Raw genomic sequence first — 22,120 nt, 5'->3', positions numbered from 1 at the left:
TTATGCATTGAGTTTTACTGTATACAGGGGCGGGGGGGTGAGGTAAAATGTTTTTAAGAAAGAACAGCTTACTTTGTAGCTTGATTCTGTCCTTTTGAGCACATCAAAATTAAGGAGGAGTTCACATGAACCTGCAACACAAAACGAGGAGGCCCAAGGACAGATTAATTGACCATGTTCCTCTTCTGCAGATGGAGACAGGTTTCTCCTGGGGCCTCCCAGACCAGCATCTTACCACCGTTTGCCCAGTAGACCCACACTGGGCTCTTGCTCTGCTCCTGGTCCACCCCAAGTTAGAGGAAGACAGGATCAGGAGCCACGCAGGCACCCACCTTTGGGTATTCTACACTACCTTTTCCCCCAAATCCCAGATATTTAGCAGTTGTTCTACATTCTGGACTTTTGGAGGAATAAGTAATCAAACCCTTTTTGCTGACAGTGAGGAAGTAACTTTAGTCTCAGAAAATAAACAAAACACCCCCATTCTGTCTTGGAATAATCTGGGTTCTGTCATATTTTGTGCATTTTGATCTGTGTCAATTTAAGTGTGATAAAGTTACTTAGTTCACTTGCTTCTACTGCTTAGTCCTCCCCTGTACTTGTAAATTTCTGTAAATGTTTTATTACAAATTGGAAGGAAAAAAAAAAAAACAAGGAAAAACTGCTTAGATAGAAATGAGCTAGTAAACAGTAAGGATTTGTTTAGCTACTATCCAGCAACATTTCCTGAAGGACAGGGCAAGTCAGAAGAATTTTTCTTGGACAATTTTTTCCCTTAATGTAACTCTGCTGGTAGTCACTAGCACCAGTGCTGCCATTCAGTTACTACTTGTGTAGTGCTTGGAGGTCTTAAAAAGCCCCCACAAATATCCTTAGCGTTTTAGAAGATTATAATGTAAGATGCTCTAGCTACAGAAATTACCATTTTGAAAGAAGTCTATGTCTACTATTCAACTGTGCAGAATAAAAACAAATGCATATGCAAATAGAAAGAATGCATAAAAGCCCCATTAATCCAGCAATCAGTAGTTTTATTTAATGAAAAATGTGTGGGTTTCTCCCAAAGATCTTTCCTTTAAGTAATGGCTTTAGATGATAAACTACTGCAATACAATTGTTTAAAAAATATTAACACAAAAGTTGGTAATTTAGCAAAACTATTTTATTAAAGCTTATTCTCGTGATAAAATAATAGCCAACAAAATCATATCAGGCAGATCTTCTGCAAATGTGTGCAGCTGCCTCCTATTCAGGTATCATTAAGTCAAGATATTCTTGTTTTCTGTGGTATTCTTTATTTTCAGCTATTTACAGTCAAGCATGAAGCAAAGATTACATCAGGAATGTAGTATTACAATTTTCCCCTTGAGATTCACTGTTTATTGTGATTAATGCCAGACAGGGATTTATGTTTTCCTTCTTATCACTAAAATACAACTATTTTGCCCTTTTCCCATTCGGTATATTTAAAAATATTGCACTACGTTTAATTTATCTCTTACAATCATCATTAGCAATGCTATCCGAGGAAAACTGTATCCAGCTTTTCTTATTCACTGTATTACACAAGTCAATTTAAAACCATTAATGTGTTTTTGAAATCAGTATTTGCATTGTTTTCACAGCTCCTTCATGTGTACCAGGGCTTAAATGAAGTACTTGGATATATTTGAAAACCTCTACAGTAGTCCATAAGAGCAAACACTGATGGAGATTGAATGCAGATCACCACCAATAGTAAGCCACCGAGAAAATGGAGTGGGGAAGTCTTAATACGCATCTCAAGCAAGTATAGGTTAAATAACTTTTAGTCAATAAGGGAAGCTAATTTTGTGCGATTATTTGCTGAAGCTTAATTTCAGAAGTATGTCACATGCCTATTTTAGCATGGATAGTGTTTTCCATACATCAACTAAATAAGTATCAACTGCCCCGAACTCACAAAAAAGTGCAAGTAGTTGCATGAGTGGAAGTAACCATTTTGTTTAGAAGTACAGGTATGCTTTTCCATCTGTGAAAACCATTGCTTCTTAAATTTTTCCATCACAAAATAAACTGAGAAGCAAATTTAATGGAGAAGTACAATATAAAATGCCTGAAAATTTAAATCAGTTATTTTACCATCTTAGATTCACCTCCATTTCCACAACGGTATTTTTTTTTTTCTACTACCAGTGATACCAGTGATAATGATACCAGTACCTAACAGTACCTAAAATAAAGATGATATTTTATATGGCATTTCTATACGCAGAAGATGAAACAGACGTGTTTACAGGAAATAAATAAGAACAATGGCCTTAGCCAGGTGATGCTAAGATCCAGAGTTTACACACAGCACAAGACCAGATAGTTTTTTTCAAAAGCTGCTGGCTGAAATTCTCCCTCATCTCTACTGACTCACTTATTTTGACTCAAAACATGTTATATACACTATAGGACATTTTTCTGTCAAAGGTGATCCTTCTGCTCAGCCTGTCTCTTCTGTCTGACAAGCTGAATGCAACCTACCACTATATGATTACGCAAGTGTTGAGAGAACATGTTTAGCTATTTTGTAAATTGTTTTGTACCTTAAGCTTTCTGAAATGATAAAGTCTGCAGCAAAATAGTTTTTTTTTAAATTACTTAAACCATCATTACATGCTTTTTCATAGAATGCAGTGAAACCTCCAACTCTTGTGAAGAACAGTTTTCCTTTATCAGATTATTATTATCAGATAATACAACAACACTTAAACATATAATTTTGTTCTAGAAGGCACCAGCCTCTTATCTCAAAAATATTCCCAATTAAATTATTATGAGATACTGGTATGTTCTTTGATATCTAGTATTATTCAATCAGGATATAATAGCCCAAAAGTCTAAGGAGGTCTTTTTTTAGCCTAGCATTCCTATATTTCATGTTAATTACAAACTATGAAAAGTTCTTGCATTTAACAAAAATACGGAAAACAAATGATATGCAATGATAACTTTAGTAAATATTAATAACAGACAAAATGAAAGCTCTTTTGTCTGCTTTTATGATATGTTTGGCAAAAAATATACAACTACCTAGAAGACATACAATAAAACTGTGATCAATATTTTAAAGCCTGGTCCCTCAGTGACTTCTGTGTCAGTCATCACCTTAGGCATGCAACAAGCTTATAATTTTTTCATCATACAATACAAACTAAACATTTTGAAAATCCTGCCACTTTCCTGTTGATAACACTAGATCAAAAAAAAAAAAAAAAGGGAAGGGAAAGGAAAGGAAGGGAAGGGGGTGGGAAATAATACATTAAGGACACCACACACATTAATGTGAAATGGTAAGGTTACATAATTAGAAAAAATAAAAATAAGTTATTAAAAATAAATTTCCAATATAAACCCCAAAATGTAGTTTTAACCAGCCAGTTCAACAAAATGATGGTGCTGTAGCTGGAGAAGAACCATTATTAGCTGTACTCTTACACAGGTAAATAACTGGAGAAGCAGGACATGTACATTATACCAGTGTTTTAATTTAATTTGTGTGTGTTTGTAATGAAGTGCAAAGTATTCTTTAAGTCCATTCCTTCAAAGGCTAACTATGTAAATATCAGTTTACTGATTGAGGTGGATCAACCTGTTCTTCCGATAGCATGTTGAATGTTGGAGCCTCCATCAGACTGACATCTTCGTTATCCATTTCTTCTGCCATATTGGGTTCCTCTGAATCTTTAGTCACTCTTTTGGACTGCCGCTCTAACGACATGTTCTCCAGAGACTCTATATCCTCAATGCCAGCTCTGTAGTGGATCATCAGCAGTGTGAGGGCCTGCAGTCTTTCACCCGACTTAGCCAGCGCAGCAGAAATCAAGGCTTTTTTCCTGGCATCAGTTGTCTCTTTTTCTTCTTTAACAAGTGAATTATTATTTTCCAGCTCCTGGTCTATTTCATTCTGCAGCTTATCCAACATAAATTCTAATTTCTGAAAACGCTCCTCTGTGGGTAAACTTCTGTAGAGATCACGTCCAATTTCTTTAACAGCAATGAAGACACTGTCATCTAGACCGCCCTCCTTTCGGACCAACTTTATCCCAGTACCTGCTGCACGTTTTGAAGGACTGCTTGGTCCACTGATTTCAGTATCGCTACTTTCATTATCAGAAGTGTTTGGGGTGTGCTTTGGCGAAGGTTCTACCACCTCTGTTCCTTGCTCAGAAAGGCGAGCTTTGGGGACTTGACGAAGGTTTAACAAACGGGTGCTTGTATTGATGATATGCCTGGTCAAACCTGAAGTTCTGTTAACAGATTTAGATTCTGAATCAACGCGAGATGGTGCAGCTTGGGGAGCTTCCTGTCCTTCTGCTCTACAACCTCCCACAGTTCGATCAAGTCGCTTTTCAGCTCCTACACAAAAGGGTGTCTCAGTTAAACATTTTTCTTGACATTTTTTATGGCAAACGTAAGCACAGAGCATGCACTGTGAAGCCGCTTTAGTCCATACTTTCTTTTTGCAGTAATCACACCAAGTTGGGTTCTGAAACTGAGTATCTTGAAAGTTATGCTTGTTCTCTGTAAAAACAATTTGTCCCAAGTAAGGATCCTCTTTCTGAAGTGCACGCGCTTCTTCTTCCAAGTGACATTCCTTTTCTTTCTCCAGGATAAAGTTTGAATCATCTATTTCACCTTCTTTTAGATATTTGAAGTGTAAAGTTACATCGCCATAACAAAACTTTTCATTGAATCCCTTATGGGTTGTCAAATTCCGCAATGCTGTTCTAGTGACTGCTGCTTTAGGTGTAGGAGCATCCAGTTTAAAGGTTCTAATATATTCCATTGAGGATGTAGCTATACAATCTAAAGCAATTTCTTCAAGTTTTATGCTTGCATATCCTAAGCAGATGAAACCACCTGCTTTGAAAGGGTCTCTGCACCACAGTGCAACATTAAGGTACTTATGGTATCCTTCTACTTCAAATACACAGGAGGATGTTCTTGTCCTTGGCCATCGGCCTTGGCGGATTTTATAAGGAATTTCTGGTGATTCCCATGTTTGATGATCATCTCCACTGTCTTTATAACTACGTGCATTTTCTGGAAGTCCATCTTTTAACGTATCTTGTTTTGGTGCTGTTATTACTTTTGATAATGTTGGGTCTTCTATTTGATCATTATTCTTTACTACCTTCTCTGTACATTTATCTCCATTATTTGTAGGCGGAGGTGGCCTCTCTGTTTTTTCAGAAGATACACCTCCAGTTTCTAACAGATTTTGAGTTTCACTAGTAGGTAAAATAGTCTTACTTTGTGGCCTAGGTGGCACAGGCGGCTTAGTACCAGATCCTTGTGACTGTTTACCTGATTGCTGTGATGCATCTGGACCCTCAATAGCTTTGGGTGTTGCCACTTTAGCTCCATCTTTTTGTTGCGTTTTTGATGCTGTCTGATAACTTCCTAAATGTAGTTTTCGATTCAGAATTGGAGATATAGTTCCAAGTGGTTTAGCAGCAAGTATTACTACTGAACGTTTGGGACTCAGAGTTGTTGGCAGATCTTCTTTTTGGTCAGGGGATTCACAAGCTAAGTCCTCAAATTCTGAATCAAAATCTCTGCTATCAACATCAGCTGATAAACTAGCTTGGTCATCTTCAGGCTGTGTTAAGAAAGCAGTGTCTTCCAATTGTCCAAATCCATCCTGCAGTGCTGAGCCATGCTGATTATATCCAACAGGCCTTTCATAAAAGACTAAAACTCTGTCCCCAGCCTGTCTAATAAGCTTCAACACTTGGACAGTTGATGTGATTTTAACACCTATTAAAAAAAGACAAAATTGTTAAATTGTAATTATGATAACAATCTAAATGGCCAAAAAAACAGTCAACAAACATTTAGATCTTTAACAGTGGTAATAATACTGTTGCTCACTAACAGAGGAAGTCAATTATGACAGAAGAGCTTAATTGAAATGTAACAGATGGATCTTTTCCATTTTATTCATACAAATATATCACTTCAGGAGCTGGAAAAGATACTAATGTATATACTCCAGTTTGCTGTTTGTTATTAATGATGTAATCTTAAAGAGTAACATTGATTTTATATGCTAAAATTTTTAACCCTGGTCTGACTGTAAGTTTGGACTTTTCAGAGGAAGACATTTAACAAAGGATTCAAAAGAGATGGATATCTTTACATACGGTTATAATTAAAAGAGAAGCAGGCTAACAAAGAAAATAGTTCAATATGTTAACACAATGTAGGCACGATGCTACATTCTTAGTGTGGCTCTGCAGTGAACTGAATTATCTTCCTTATCAGAACTTTCAGAGCAATTTGAGAGTATCTTTAGCCTATGGTAAGATGCAGCAAATTACACACATGCTAAAATATCTTAATGAACACACAGTCCGAATAAAGTCATGGAGTAAAAATTACTTTTTTCTTCGTTCTAGAACAATCATCAGTTGCCTGTTTGAAGCAACTCAAAACCCTTTTAAATCACTGGAGCAATGCAATGGTGATTTAGGCAGTACCTAAACACAATAACCCATTGTAGTGGTTAAGCTCTGGTCTGTAAATTAATTAAAAAATTAATGTGACTGTGCTAGCAGGGAGCTTAAGTAGTTCATCTTATGAGTGTATAAAGTTCTATCTTCATAGTATTTTACCACACTAACTCTTCTATAGAATCTTAATGATTTAGCAGAACCAAATACAAAATTACTTTACCTCTTATATATAGGGCTAATGTTTGGAGAAGAAATGTGTGTGCTGTCACATGCAGGGATATCTGGCATACTATATATCACTCAATCATGCAGTTCTTTCTGCATTTCTTTCTCTACCAAGGACATGATGTAGATAATCTCCAAATTCACAATATAACCCTAACAGAATTTCTTTTACCTTTTTTCCTGTAGAGTGATTTCAGGTTACATTCTATTTTATCAGTAGTGCCTAAACTTATTTCTAAAATGTTATTAATATACAGTGATATTCCCACTCCTTTTTGGCCTTTATAAATCCCTGGACAGTATACAAACATCAACAACTTTAAACGAAGATACTTATGATTCCTACTCCATGTTTTATTTAGTCCTGCAACATCCAGTAGAATAGAAAACACTGCATTATTTCTTGATGACCATATCTTGATGATCATTGGTTCCTATCTGCTCATTCCACTGAGTTGATTAGCTACTGTCCTTGTTAACAGTTTATTTGTCCTGTCCACTGCCGTATTCTGTAGGTCCCGTCCAATTCTCAGGTTTAAAGTAGTAAGAGTTCCAGTATCAGTTTCTGGTCACAGTTTATGATTATGATCTAGCTCTCTGTTGGTGACAGGGTCCATATAAAACAGAGGCATTCAAGATATATCTGGAGAGGGTCTAATGTAAAATTGTAGACTATAAACTAGTAACAATCCACTTCATAATGCCCAGGGATTTCAACAGAATCTTTATTAAAAAAACCTGCAGTGCCCTCCCTGGCAAAAGTCAAGTGTGATTTTTTGCTGCAACATAGCACTTACCTGTCAGTTACAATTTGGACAAAGCCTTCAAATATAAGTACTTTAGAGTACATTTCTAAATAATACTTAGGCTCCTACATGTCAGAGCTGACAAAAATTGATACTAAAAGTACAAAAACACTGTCAAACACTCAGCAGACCTTCTTGGGTCATTTTGACATTTCAGACAATTACTCTGTCAGTCAAAATTATGGTCATATTACTTGTTCCATACTCCATACGGTACCTTTAGGTTCAAAGCTGTGTATGCAGGCCTAGGATGCAAAATGTTATTGTTTTCTTGGTGAACTAAGCACGTTTTGTAACATCACTGGAAGAAACCAAGTAGAAAACCTCACCGCATCGCTATTAGAGCCATTAAAATACATGCCACTAAAATGTTTATTCAACTTTGGCTTTTACCTAGCAAAGAGTAAATAAATATGCAAGAAAACAAATCAAGTGAATGATAACCTTAAATGGCCATAAAATCATAAATGTTAGTTTTTATTATGAGTGCAAGGCATAATTGTAATTGTTATTAAAGGCAGTCTAGCTGAACTGTATGCAGACATGTCCTCCAAGTTTGCAAGACAACACTTATTTTGAAAGCTGACATATTACTCACTGCCAATTGCTAGAAGTCTGTCTCCCCTCTGTAGATCAGCAGCTGCAGCTGGTGAGTTTGGAGTCACAGTTTCAATGACAACATGCCCTGCGTCATCTTCCTTGGACTGCACAAGACGGAGCGTGAGCCCAACACTTTGCAGATTCCCTTTCACTAGCTCTGCCTAGAGAGAAAGAAGTTAAAAGTTAAAGAGTATGTTCATTAAGATGACTGCAAGGATTCATGGTTATTAATGATTGTTTAAATAAAATTATACAACTGATACTATTAAAAAAAATTACATTAGGACATTCATTGACTTCATTACCCTATTATGTGATAATCTGCTTAATGTCTGCCAATCCAGTTTATACCTTCGGAGAAAGATGGAACCAGATGTCACCAGTTCTGAAGAACTAAGTATGCCAAAACTAGAGAGCAGTGCAAGAAACTGTCAACAAAATAAATATATATAAAAATAAGTGTATGTGTGTGCACATCTGTTCAATAGTTTATATACCATTAACAACAATACTGAGCTAATCTATGTAAATACAGATCAGCAGGAAAGGCAATACACAGCTCATCTTTGCAAAAAGCCCCAGTCCTAACAAAACTACAACTAAACACAACCTTATCATCCATTTTATTGGGAAGAAATTTTATTAAAAGAAGAACTGTACCATCAATCTAGGTATCACTTTGAATATACCACATCTGTGTTATAAAACCTGTTACTACAAGTAGCTCTTCAGTAGTCTATACAAGAAGGTGTTTGGAGTGAGAAAACGATTATGTACATTGTTAAAGCATATTTAGGACAAATCTAAATTAACAATAGCCTAGGAAGTTTCTTCAAGGACTCAGAACCCTTTACTTATATTTCTCTTATGAGATAAATTTTAACTCAATAATCTCAAATATCTTATTCTTTTAAAAAAATGACTGAGGTGCAATCTCTGTAGTAGAGTTTCATTCCACGCTCATGCATGGTTGTCTTATAATTTGGAGGTCCCTGTTGAAGAATATATCTATGTAGTGGTCAATTGTTTACACACCTCAGCGTCTGAGATCTTTGGCAACTTTTTTATTAATAAAGACCTTAATGAATTTAAAAATATACTTTTTTTTTTTCCCCTAAAGCACATTCCTTCTGGACTGTTTCAAATGACTGTCTACTATCATTCCACCAATGTATATTCTCTCTATTTGAAAGGGGAAATCATAGTCTATGTTTCAGCTCCAAGGACAGAAATTTAATTTGTTTCTTTGATTCCCAAGGACAGAGAGACAGACATTGTTTGTAGAAAACCTCCCCAGGAAATTTTCTATTTGGTTTCAATTTACTGAGTTTAGATGGGGAGCCTTCTCCTCCATCCTTCTGCATTTACTTTGTTGCTATTCAATTGTCGATGTTTGAACAGTCTGGAGTTGATCCTCCTCTTTCGAGGATGTGTTCGTTTGCCTAGTTTTGCACAATGGCTTTCCACAGATGAAGTGGATTACTTCAGTACGTGACTCTCCCCTTGGCTGCATGGCTTTCACTCCTTTCCTATAATCTTTATAGCACATCGTGGTTTTTTGTTAATTGTTGTTCAGTTCTATAAAGAACTAAACATGCTAAACAGCTTGCTTAAGAACATCACTAAGTTTGACAAAGCAGACTTGCATTAACAGTTTAACCTATGTGTCTAATTTTCTGCATTTCTCACAACCACTTGAAGATAATATTTTCCCTCAAACTTTATAAACTTCTATTGTGAATACCCAGTAGTGTATGTAAAAATAACAAGACTAAATATAAGCTTAATTGCAGTTCCAAGATTTAAGATTATTCCATAATGCAAACAAGTAAGAAGTTGCCTACAGAAACAACTATGGTAGAGTTTTTGTGTTTTTCTTTTTGTTTTAACTAAGGTCTCTCCCATTTACACCAAAGAAAGTATGATACATAATTACATTTTTTAAAAATTAAAAAAAACCCAAACCTCTGAAGTGTTAAGAAACAGAGAAAAAGTATTAGAAATACCTGTGGAAGAAAAGATAAACGTTTTTTAAAGAAAAAAGATACTCTTCTGCTTTAGTCCTTTTTATATAATATGGCTTTAAGTGAGCACTTCACAAGTGTTGCATGTGATGTATGGAAACAACACAAACAATTACTACAATTTCAAATAATACTAGTTAAGTATTTTAACTGTCAAAAACGCAAAATGACATGAATTTGCTGTGGCAGCATACAAACTTGCAACAAAAACTCCTTCCAAAAAAATCACTTCTCTATACTATATAGCTCTACATATTATTATCAAACAACGAAACGACCATTATTTCTGAGATTTACCACTGGGTCTAAGTACTCAAATCTTAATTTCCCTGTGATGGTTCCACTGAAATCCTTCTGTTTGAATAGATAAGAAAAATACCATAAGGAAGATCAGAAAGTAAACTCCCACTTAAGGAACACTGACAAACATGAATATTGCAAAGGACTGAAAAGTAAACTATAACCATTTTTTGCCCTAATTTTAGTCCACTGAAGTATAAAGCTCTTTAGTGAGAGATTTTCAGGGAAGAAATAGATGCTTAGACAGAATGGTGGAGGGGAAAAAAAACAAAAACAAAAACAAAACACCAAACAAGGATGATTTCCCTATTAACACAATGTTATTCTGGCCATTTAATTACACTCCTTTAAGGATACATCTATTTTGATTGTATCGTTTCTTCTGAAATCACATTAGTTCTGGTTCTTAACACCCAGAACTGGAGTTAATTAAAAAGACAAGATGTTTTAAAGTCAGGGCTCATCCAAACCTGATAGTCTGTTCAGTTTCTCATCACTGCAGAAGAAACATTGCTGTCTGTTTGCAATGTAACTCTTGTGAAATCAGTCTGAGCAGATCAGAAAAACATCCAATTGCTGAAGCAAGCTGCCCACTGTAACACTTTTACAGGAATTACCCCATGCAAATTTAGTTTCTTTTATGGTCAGATATTTTTTCTACCATTCAAAGAATGGCACAAAGAAGCGATAAGATTTCTAAAGACCTTTTTCTTCAGAAAGCAACAAGCTTTATTTGAAAGAGAATGTCAGAAGGAAAACAAGAGCTGGTACTGCAACATCTAGCATTTTGAAGAAAGGCAGCAATGACCTCAACCACTGTTAGTATTTGCAATCATGGCAAACTGCGTGATGAGCAGATACAAGAAAAGTGCATAATTAGGCAGTAAAAAGGAAAAAGGTGTTACCAAAAGCTCTTTCTTACAGAGTTTGTCAGTACAGACCCTCATCCTCTTGAGCTTCCTTTGAATCCAAGGACTTGTTTGAGCAGATCTCAACAGTGGATGACTTAACAGTGAAAACATTCTCTACTGTAAAAGACTAGAAACCGCTGAGGTGATTCCCAGCATTTCACCCTTCCCTTCTCCCCCAGGGTGAGACCACATAAAAGAAACAAGGGACAGCTGGGACCAAAGACACTTTAGGTATCTGAACATTTGGCTCCCATGCAGGGACACAGACTGCAGATTACAATGCGTATGAGTCACTGATGGCAAGGAGACTTCCAATATTCTAGCAGTATCTGATGGAAAGCTGTTTTTGGAAGGAGAGAGCCTTTGAACGTAACAAGCAAAGTTCATCTCAACTTTTTATTAACTTTGGCACAGCTGCAAGTTTTCTCACGAAGTAAACTGGTTTTATTTATCAACCCAAACCAGATGAATAGTTTCTTGATTTTTCTTTCTGGCAACTCCAAGTTTCACCAATACCACAATACTTCAGGCTAGCTGCAGTGCAGGTAAACACTGTTTCAAGCTCTCAAACACCCCCCACCCCAAAAAGTATACCCAAGCATCTTTGCACACCTGGCACAACTACTTTACGCTTTTCTGTCTCTCCCTCAAATTAAAACTGGATAATAAATGTGAAGAGCCAAAGATCTACTGCAACATGAAACATCAGAAGGACAAAAATAAGTTAAACGATACAGAAGTTAGAAGAAAATTGCTGATAATGAAAGGATATTTATTATCAAGAAAGTCTGCTGCAAGGGAGAAAAATTAACAGCTGTGCCTAGGAGAAAGGAAAATTTTAACAAACTAGTTATACCATATTAAAGCAAGTTCATTTTAATTTGATCCAATTAATAACTGTCTTACTACTTCCTGCAAACCTTAGCAGTTACCTAAATAAGGAAAACAGCAAAGCAGATAATGGTACTTGCTTGTCAGTGACAGGCATATATTCAGAGTAATTTATATTGAAAGAGTTAGACCTAAACTGTGTCATGGAATTTAGAAAATGTACCTTTTTTAAAAAAGATAAGCAACCCCCAGACTATTTATGAGATACTTGGTAAGATGCAACAGAACAGGAACGACTATCTTGGGGAAAAAAAAATGAAAAGAAGTAATTTCCCTAGTGTTTTATTATTCAAGGAAAAAACCTAAGAGGAGGACACAAGATGTCCATTCAGTTCAAAATTAATAAAACATTTTTATGTGGGGCTGCGAATGCCTGACTTTTACAGGACAAAGTCTGTAAGCACTGATTTCACAGTACAGGCTTTAGTTCATTTATATGCATCAGTGTATGAGCCACTGCAGAACATAACCCCACCACTACTTTCAGTTCAGTATTGGAAGTATGCTCTGGAAATACAATGCAGCAGAAAACTATGTCGTGTCTCATAGCCTTTTTTTACCTCAGTCTTGTCATTCTGAAAGCCTAGCTATTGGATGTCAGTGAAAATCATTTTTTCTAATCTTTTTTAACATACTGATACTGAACTCCACAGCTACACAGTGATCATTCAGAAGTTTATAGTTTGCTAATACCATCTAAATGGATAAATATTTACATGAGTGTCAATACAGGATGAAGTTTTAATCTTCAAATGCTTCATTAAATTATTAATCTGAAAGAATTTGCAAAAGCAAGGGGATGATAAACATCCCTCTTATATGCAACAGACATATGTGATGCCATCTCATTTATTATTTGCTTCTAAAACTGTACCTACAAAGTTAGGTTATTTTTTAATACAGAGATAAGAATGTCACCACTAATACTGGAATCTCATTACTACAATGTAAATTAACATTAGATATAGCACTTCCATTCAGAAATTCTAAGACAAGGCATAATAAATAATGTCCATCAATATACACTGAGATTACAACATTTGAAAAAGTATGTATGACAACCTCTTACTAGTAGTGCAACATCATTCAGCTAAACTTTACAAACTATTAGGTGCATACAAAAATAAAAAGTCAGAAAATTAAGCCATGGCATGATAACTAGAGCATAAGACTTTTGCTTTTAAACCAAAGTACTTATTTTCAGGAACTAAAAAGTAAATTGTTTTTTGAAAGCTTAATTTTACTTTATAATATTCTATATTTGCTTAACTATTTTTAAGCATTAACATAATAAAGTTTTATTAGAATGTAGTAAGCTTGTCACATTCTTGGGAATAAATGTTAAGGAAAGATCACACAAGCACATAAGAAATCTTACTTCACTGACTTTACATCAATTGAATAATAATATTTTTGAAAATATTACTTATTGCCTATCAGTGCTATGTAACACTGTACGTATCACAAATTGACATTATGTCAGTGCTGCACACTAGATAAAAAAACCTTATTTTTTTCCCATCCATCAGAGTTACTATAGTGGATCTTAGGTATTCTTACAAGGTATGGTCTAATGTGTTTTGGGGAAAAAGAAGAGAAAATGTCTATGCATATGCCTGTAAATTATTACATTTTCCTAGACAACCCTGTATACTGAGAGGAAAGGAAGGAATATTTCATGTAAAAAAAAAAAATCAAAACCCAAAAAACCACCATTAAAACTAGGAAGGAGTTTCTTCTACTCCAAAGACTCGGATATCTGTACTATTAAAAAAAGGTTTTGGCATATACCTTTAAAATATGGACTTTAACATTATTGCTTTTTTCAACCCTATTATTGAATGTAGTCATTGTATATGACCTGCACAGTGAAGTGACTGCTAGATTATTTATACGAGTTAGAGGAGACAGTGAAAGGAAACAGATACCACCAATCTCATGATACACTCCCTAGTAACACTAGACTCAAAGGAAAAAAGGGATTTTTTTTCTAGCTATGCTTTAGAGGAGTAGGTGTTTTCTTCTCTTTATGACACAGCCCCAAAGTCCAAAACTATGGGGCCAGAGCAGCACAAGCCTTTTCCAACCTACTCTCCAGCACTCCAGTGCACAGGGCAGGATGATCCCTGAAGTGTTCTAGGAAAACTGTCAAGAAAAGAATCTTGCATAGAAAATGTCTGATGTAGACCCTGAACAAGGAGTCCGTGATGACAGAAACAATTTAACTTCCCAGGCATAAAGAAAACTGTCAAGAACAGAAAGTTGAGAAAGTTTTCTGAGCATTTAAGCCAGCCTTGTTCTTGGGGATGCTTAAATAGTTCAGTAGTCGATAAAGTATGTACTGATTATCAGTTATACTCTGTGTTCACTATTATGTCTCTTATACATACATAGGTGTAGTGATACACACGTACACTCACACAGTTGCACAGAAATCCATTAAAAATTCAGTTCATAAACTTGTGAAATAGGCTGGGACTCCCAAGTGAATGCCTGGTCAGCGTGCATTCAAATATACTGCAAAACCAGATACAGACCCAAAAAGAATAAACTCAGGAATTGGCTACCTAAAATGGGACATCCTCCATCTCCTTAATCTTTATATTGCCTTTAGCAGATTCAGATGTGTAAAAGCATGCTGACAGAAGATTTAAAAAACATATGAAAAAATAAAAAGCTACATTAGTATTTATAGAATAACTAGACTATACAGTGTGACAATGAAAAGAAATGAAATAATCTCTGTAATAAAATTAACTCTACATAGAAAACTGACTCTTTACTTTCCTCCCCATTAGAAACGAACCACTATTAAGAAAAAGGTTGAAGGTAATCTAATGAGAAAGATTATATACTGTCTACTTAAAACAAAAGTGTACATCACAGATAGAAGCAATACTGTATTCTAAGAAACCAACACGTGCTAGGAAACACATTTACAAACTTGGAAATCAGTTTACTGATTTGTGGATTAATTTTTTCAATTTGTTCTTAAAATGTGCTTCCTAAAACTGCTTGAATAAAAATCTGACTTTTTTTGTTTCCATAATTGAAGCTAAACTTTAAAACCTAAAGTTGTTACTGTTCCAAAATCTGTTATCAAGACTTCTACAATAATTAACATACTTTCTTGTTATGTGATAGCAAAGAAATATAAACCTTTAATATTAAACTCAGTTGAAAATTTTTATGTATTTTTCCTCATTCCTAGGTTTACATTGATTCAGTTAATTTCACCAAACTTGTTTATTCCTTCCCCCCCCCCCCCCCTATTTTTATTATCTTGAAAAAACATTAGACAGATACGTTGAATGAACATATATTTGTTCTAGATATACTAAAATGGGGGATAGGATGGGTTTGGTTTTTTGTTTTGTTTTGATCAAAGTAACTTAATTTCTAAATATATTTATACATTTAAAAATATGAATAAAACTTTCAATAAGAAATTAAAAGGAAAATATCTGCTGCTTAAGAAAATAATTAATTTGTCAAACAGCAATCCTGAAGATCAAAATTATTGTTCTTGCACAATTCATTTTATAGTACTCAACTGAACAACTGCCAGAAAGACATTCTTCTGCCCATTTTGCTTGGAAGAAGAAATTTGCTAAAATCATTAAAAACTTAACATGCAAAATCAAAATAAGTTTTGAAAAGCTAATAACTGCAGGATGAGCTTTCACCATAAGTAGATACCACCAAGTAAAAATAAAACTTTATGGCAAACAAGACTGAGTTACAGTGAATATAAAAATATTAAAGTTTTATCAGAAATGTCTCCACAATGATATTATGGAATTTATTCAGGTGCATAACCACCTTTTCTTAATCCATCCTATATCACTTAGTTTGCTAGTTAAATCATCCCTTGCCTCTACCCAATGTTCACTGTAGTGCCTGCAGTGGGTTTCTGGACCAAGCTGATACGTCAAATTTCAGGCAATTTTAATTACTTGTTTTTTGCTTTACCAGGTGTTCTGCTTTCCTCCACTCCAGCTCTTACTCTGCTCTGAAAACCCATTACTCCAGAAAGGCTTTTCCATACTCACATAGCTGTCCTTGGCAGCAGTGAACTTGCCTAATCTGTCATCCACTAAAAAAAAAAAAATAATCAACCTTCTGTGTTGGTTGCCTTTCACACCAAAAAACTCTCAACAGTGCATTCTGTCTTGAAAACAGTCTTCATCAGTAAAACAAAGGAATCTGCCAACACTCAAAATCAACTTGAGAGTGAATATTCACACAATTTTTCTAGTACAAATATTTGCAATATCAGAAAGTAGGTTCTTCAGCTGGTTTAGTTTTATTCAATATTGTCAGTTTTGCAATTACTGTATTTTCATATATATATATATATTTGCATTCTATATCATATCAGCTAAAATTGCTTGCAGATTGGAGCATACATAACCAACTGAAACACCAATTACTAACTGGCAAATTGGGTCCAGATGGCACAAGAGATAATTCATACAGTACACAGCTTTATGGGACTGGCTACGCCTTTGTGCCTTTTTGGGTGTTACTTAATGGATACTAAAATCATTAGCTTGTGGAATCCTCATGTTTTCTTGACAGGAATTTTATAAAATGACCCATTTCTAATGCAATGGTTTGACTCAGGTGTTCATCCACCATTATGAGGATCTCTGAAACTTTAGTGTAACTGCCACGGACTTCTCAAAGGGAGCTCTGACCACTGATTAAAGCAGAGGAATTACACAGCCATTTCAAAGGTACAGTTTAAATGCTAGAAAATAAAGCATTCAGGGAGAAGTTAAGTAAGAAACACTCGAGTCCTAATAGCACTGGATCTTTTACAGACCTTTTTTAAGTTGTGGAAAACTCTACTCCAGAAAAAGATTTTTTTTTTTTTTTTTTTTTTTTGGTTAAATTGTGGTTACTGTTCTCCCACTCTGCAGATGATGCACATGACCTACACACCACTTTCCCATATCTTCTCCCCTTCACTAAGTGTAATAAAAAAAACAAAATCAGCCAAAACCCCCCAAAACACACGCATGAAACACCTTTGCCTTCAAAAGACTTGTTACATTTACTAGCATCTGGAAACCGCCAGTAAGTAATCAGGTCTTATGCTCTCCTGTGACTAAAACACAGAAATGTATACTCTGACTTTAAACCCGTTAGTCTGTATTCTAGTGCCAAAGTAGCCGGCACAAGACGAATTAGCCCACTCTGAGTTTGGTGTTGAGACAGCACTACATCTATTAATACAGATGAGCTGGTACTGCTGAGATATTTCAGGTATATCAGTATTACAGTGTTGTACTACAGTGTGGACCTACCTTCAGTTGCTTTGAGAGTGTCTAAGGTTTTTACTGTTCTCCACTTTTTTTATTATGTTCTTGTCCATTTCTAGTACCTCTAAGCATAACAGAATTTTCTTCAAGCTATACTGGAAACAGGTTTTAAGGGACAGAATTTCCCATTAATGGGTATGTCACACTTCAGCCAGCCCAGTTAAAAAAATTAAAAAATGAAAAAAAAAAAAATTTTGGCACACGCTTTCTATTTAAACAATCAAATAACATTATTAATGAAAAAGTCTATCCAGCAAACATGTTACAGAAAGAAAAATCAGGCTTATAAGCAATGGACTCACTAACTCTGCTTTCTTAGTAAGGTCTGGAATAGTTATCAGCTTTGCTTTTAGTGGAATATTAGGAACAATAGATTTTTAATGGCAACAAAACAGTGAAAAAATAGAAGTGGGATGTTAGACCTTGTGCTGTTATTTTTTCCAGTTATGTGAATTGTGGTCTGTGCACGGTGAGACACAACTATCTCAGTTTTCATGTTTGGATAAAATTTCTTAACTACTTTTTACTAGTCGTCTTGTATTGCAAGCTGGTGGGCTTATTTTCTGTTCTACAAGATATCTTATAAAAAGCAAGAAACGCAAGTTTCAAATTATGATAGCAATTTCATTCTGAAGTGAGTTACATATTGGACCAAGATTATATTTAAAGTAATAATTCATTAAGGCCACAATACTGCAAATGTTATGCACATGTTTAACTTCAGCATCATGCAAATAAATGTGACAATTCATGGTAGTAAAGTTAAACATCTGCATGTCTGCCTGATGAAAACGTTTGACATCAGCAAAATCCAGAACAGGCTAGTTACTAAACAATATAAGGAGCTACATCTTATTTTCCACAGTACTTCTGACACATTGCAGATACTCTTTGACAGAGCTGCTACTAAAAAAAGCATACCTTCCAATTGTACAGTGAAAGAGGTTATGTGAGATGCAAAAAGTAAACTGTTTAGCAATTATCAAGAATTGCTGTGGCATTCTTAGTAAACAGCAATTATAGGAGTTGAAAGGAAGAGTTAAAGACAAACAAGGAATCAGAAAACCTGCATTTAACTTTGAAGCGTCAGAAGCAGATAAAATGTAGACCTTCAGTTTTACATGGAGGTTTTCTTTGGAGAGCAATTTTGTACAAACACCAATGTAGCTCTTCTGTAAGTGGTCTTACTCACTGACATCCTTTTAGTCTTTATTAAACCCAACTGTGATTATTTCCTTTGGCTCTGAAAAAATGGAAAAAATTGGGGTTTTTTCCTCCCCAAATCTTATATCACCATTTATATTTTTGATAGAAAAAAGGCTTCCTCCAATATTGTTTAGGCATGACTTGGTCATCATATAAATACTTTGTAAAAAATTCAGGTAGTCTAACAGCAAATACTGAAATAATGTTATTGCACCATATGTGACACCGAACCAATAAAACGTTTACTGAGTTAATGGTTTCCTTTGTATAAATTTGTTATGAATCCTTGCAATTCAAAACTACAGACAGAGATTAATGAGAACACAAGAGTTTATGCACTGCGAATATATGCACATGAGAGAGAGGTCAACCCAGGGTGGTGTTCACCTCTAAGACAGAAGCAAAAAAAAAAAAAAAAGATAGTAATTACTTCTATTTCTCTTGGCAATACCTAATTAATAGTGACAAAACAGTTACTATTAATTGTCATGTAATAAATTCAATATATTAGATCATCAGGTAAAAGTTCTTTACGATGGAAATAATATTCATAGTGAAGAGTTTTCTTTTCCATGCAGAGAAACTGCTTAGCAATTTTGACTATCACACCTAGCAGCATTAACCACCTGACTAATGACATGGATATTGCTATCAAAACTAAAAATATGAAAAGTCATTATCCACTGTAGTTAGTAGCATGCTACACAGATGCCAGTTTCCATGGAAATAAAATATATAATACTACTTTCTAGCGCATATAAATCATAACCCTTAGATCTCACTAATGGGCTTAAAAGTCACATTTTAAAGGGCCTAAAAGTTACATTTCTGACAGAAGAATGTTGATGGAAAGAATAAGTGCATTATTTATAGGTTCATTTTATTCCAAAGCAGAAGTGTTTTCTTTACAGCAACAGCAATGCCATTTGCAGAGTTACATCTGGTGTACGGTGCATCTTCTGAAATAAGCAGAAGCTTCATAAATACTTCTTGCCTGGGAACCTTCAGCAAAACCCCTGGCTTTGGGCCGGGAGGAAGAGGAAGAGCTCGGTGGTGCCAGAGGCAGCGCAGGGCCGGGCAGCACCGGCCGTCCCCGGAGAGGCCGAAGCAGCCGGCGCAGCACTGCTCTGCCCCCACGGCCCCCCAGCAGCCTGGCTCACCCCGTGTGCTGCCCTTGGCTCTGACGGGACTATCAGACTAAGTTTTGGACCAAAATTGAGGAAACCAAGCCATGTCATTTGACTTATTAAAGATGCAACTTATTTAAACAGTTAATTACACAAAAGTGTGCAAGAAATATGTGAGAGACTATATTCTTACAAACAAACTATTAAAATTCCAGGTAATACAAATGACACTCTTATCAATAACAGTCATAGCAACAGGGACTTCGCATGTACCTAGAACCAATGTAATTATACAATTTGAAATATCATAGGACTTAAGTAAACAGCTTGTTATTTCTGCACTGCATAAAGATCCTATCTTCTTGATGGCAATTATTTCTCATCAGTATTAACAAGAAAAGCACAAGTCTGAATTATACCCTGTGTGATCCAATCAGTTTTCAGACTCCTGTGTTCCCACAGAACTACCTAAACCCAAAGGAACTAAAGCAGATGTAGTAAAATGATTCATCATCATAACAGCTCTTCAGAGGTTAAATGAAAGATCCGTCCGTATCAAAATGAAGTTCCTGTTGCATACAATCTCCCAACCCCGCCCTTTGCCTGGTAAAACCAGAACATCACTTTTCTAAAATTCTACATTATCAAGGCCAGAAGAGATGAGGATTTATATCTAAGCTTATTCTGAATAATTGCTGTAAGAAGGCCAAGGTTTTGTATATAAATTTCTCTACACAGAAACACTGCCAAACCACACTGAGTTGTTTTCAATTAAGTTCTGGACAAAACACTGCAGTATAAACACACAGCTATATAACCAGTAAAGATTTCCATGACCATACATCTATTTCTGGTTATTTTGTTGAACACATCACATCAAATCAATTTGTTTATGGTTATAGGGCACAAGTCGCTGCCAGGCAGTGAAACAGCAGCTCAATGTCACATCTGATTAGTAGCACCAAGACAACAGCACACCTAGAATCCAGATTCTCATACTGTTACCATTCATCACTTATAAAAACTGCCACAACTATTAAACTGAAAAAGATCTTTACACCAACTAAGTCAAATACTGACAATTCACTTTGCAAAAGAAATCAATACACAGCTATATTTGCTTTGCACTTGAAAAATATTCTAGATTAAAAAAAAAAAAAAAACCCACACAGAAAGATCATTTCCCAATATATCCAAAGAATGATCTCGAAACCAAACGTTGGCTGTAGATTGGAATCCACATGCTATCTGACTTTGCAACCTAGCTTCTATAAATGCTTCAGTCTTAAGGTCTGAATTTTTCATAGAATCATAGAATGATTTGGCTTGGAAGGGACCTTCGTGTTACAGCTTTCTCTCCACGTAATCAATGTGATCATAATTGGCTAACAAAAAGTAGAATTTTTTTCCCTATAGTTAGATATCTGATCGACAACAAAACAGAATTGATATAACTTAGACGAAGAGCTGAATATCCTCCATTTCTAGGCTATGAAAAAGCGTTATTACAATGGATACCCAAAAAAACAACACAAACAAAAAACACTTGGCTATGCTACAAAAATTTCTGTTAAACAATTGAGACTGGGACTGTGCATTATGGTGAGGCTTAGTCATGATTCTGGTAGAAACCTCTCCTATAATTTACCTCCCCCCATTATTTCTGGAGGTAGTAGCACATACAAGCCCTCCAGAAACTGATTTTAGACCCCAAACCACTAAGACTGAAGCATGTAATAGTGCTAAAAGAAAAATACTCTTCCAGAAACAATATATTAGGAGTCAAAAAAAACAAAAATTACAGGTGAAGCAGGGCACTACCCATAATGGAAGTAAAAGTTCTTTCATTCTGACTGGGGTTTAAGTATTTTCTGGCTCAGTGCAATAATATCTACCAACTCCTCATCTCTCTATTACAAGGTAAATGAAAGAATGAACAGGAAATCATGCCAAGCTTAAAAACGTCTTTTTTTACTTCAGCAGTCACTATAACTTCACATATTCTGGTTTTATGCTCTATTATTTTTAAATTAGCAACAGATCTTACAGATAGCTGGTGAAATATATATTAAAAGTACCCAGATTTTGTAATGCAACATTCCCCCTTTCCCCCTTTCTCTTCTCTGCCACCAGAAGCAGGGCTTGCTTGAGACTGCAACCAATTACCTTCCCCAAAGAATTTGCAACTCATTTAATTGAAAAATGAGCAAAGAAT

The 22,120-nt window shown here is 35.4% G+C and overlaps 1 protein-coding gene across 1 annotated transcript in view; it reads right to left on the bottom strand.

Moving 5' to 3' along the window:
- Nucleotides 1-1,010: 1,010 nt before the first annotated feature.
- PDZD8 (PDZ domain containing 8) overlaps nt 1,011-22,120 on the bottom strand; it is a 64,396-nt gene continuing 43,286 nt past the window's right edge. The window contains exons 4-5 of the mRNA XM_009966679.3: nt 8,118-8,280; nt 1,011-5,790 (exon numbers count right to left, since the gene is read on the bottom strand). Of these exons, the coding sequence (XP_009964981.3) occupies nt 3,593-5,790; nt 8,118-8,280 (2,361 nt within the window). The 3' untranslated portion in view covers nt 1,011-3,592. The remainder of the gene's footprint in view (nt 5,791-8,117; nt 8,281-22,120) is intronic.

Source organism: Tyto alba, unplaced genomic scaffold (genome assembly GCF_018691265.1).
Source record: "Tyto alba isolate M040663 unplaced genomic scaffold, T.alba_DEE_v4.0 Super-Scaffold_1, whole genome shotgun sequence".
In the NCBI taxonomy this organism is placed as follows: Eukaryota; Metazoa; Chordata; class Aves; order Strigiformes; family Tytonidae; genus Tyto; species Tyto alba.
The sequence above is the reverse complement of the archived record's forward strand: the minus strand, read 5'-3'. Positions and strand labels throughout refer to the sequence as shown.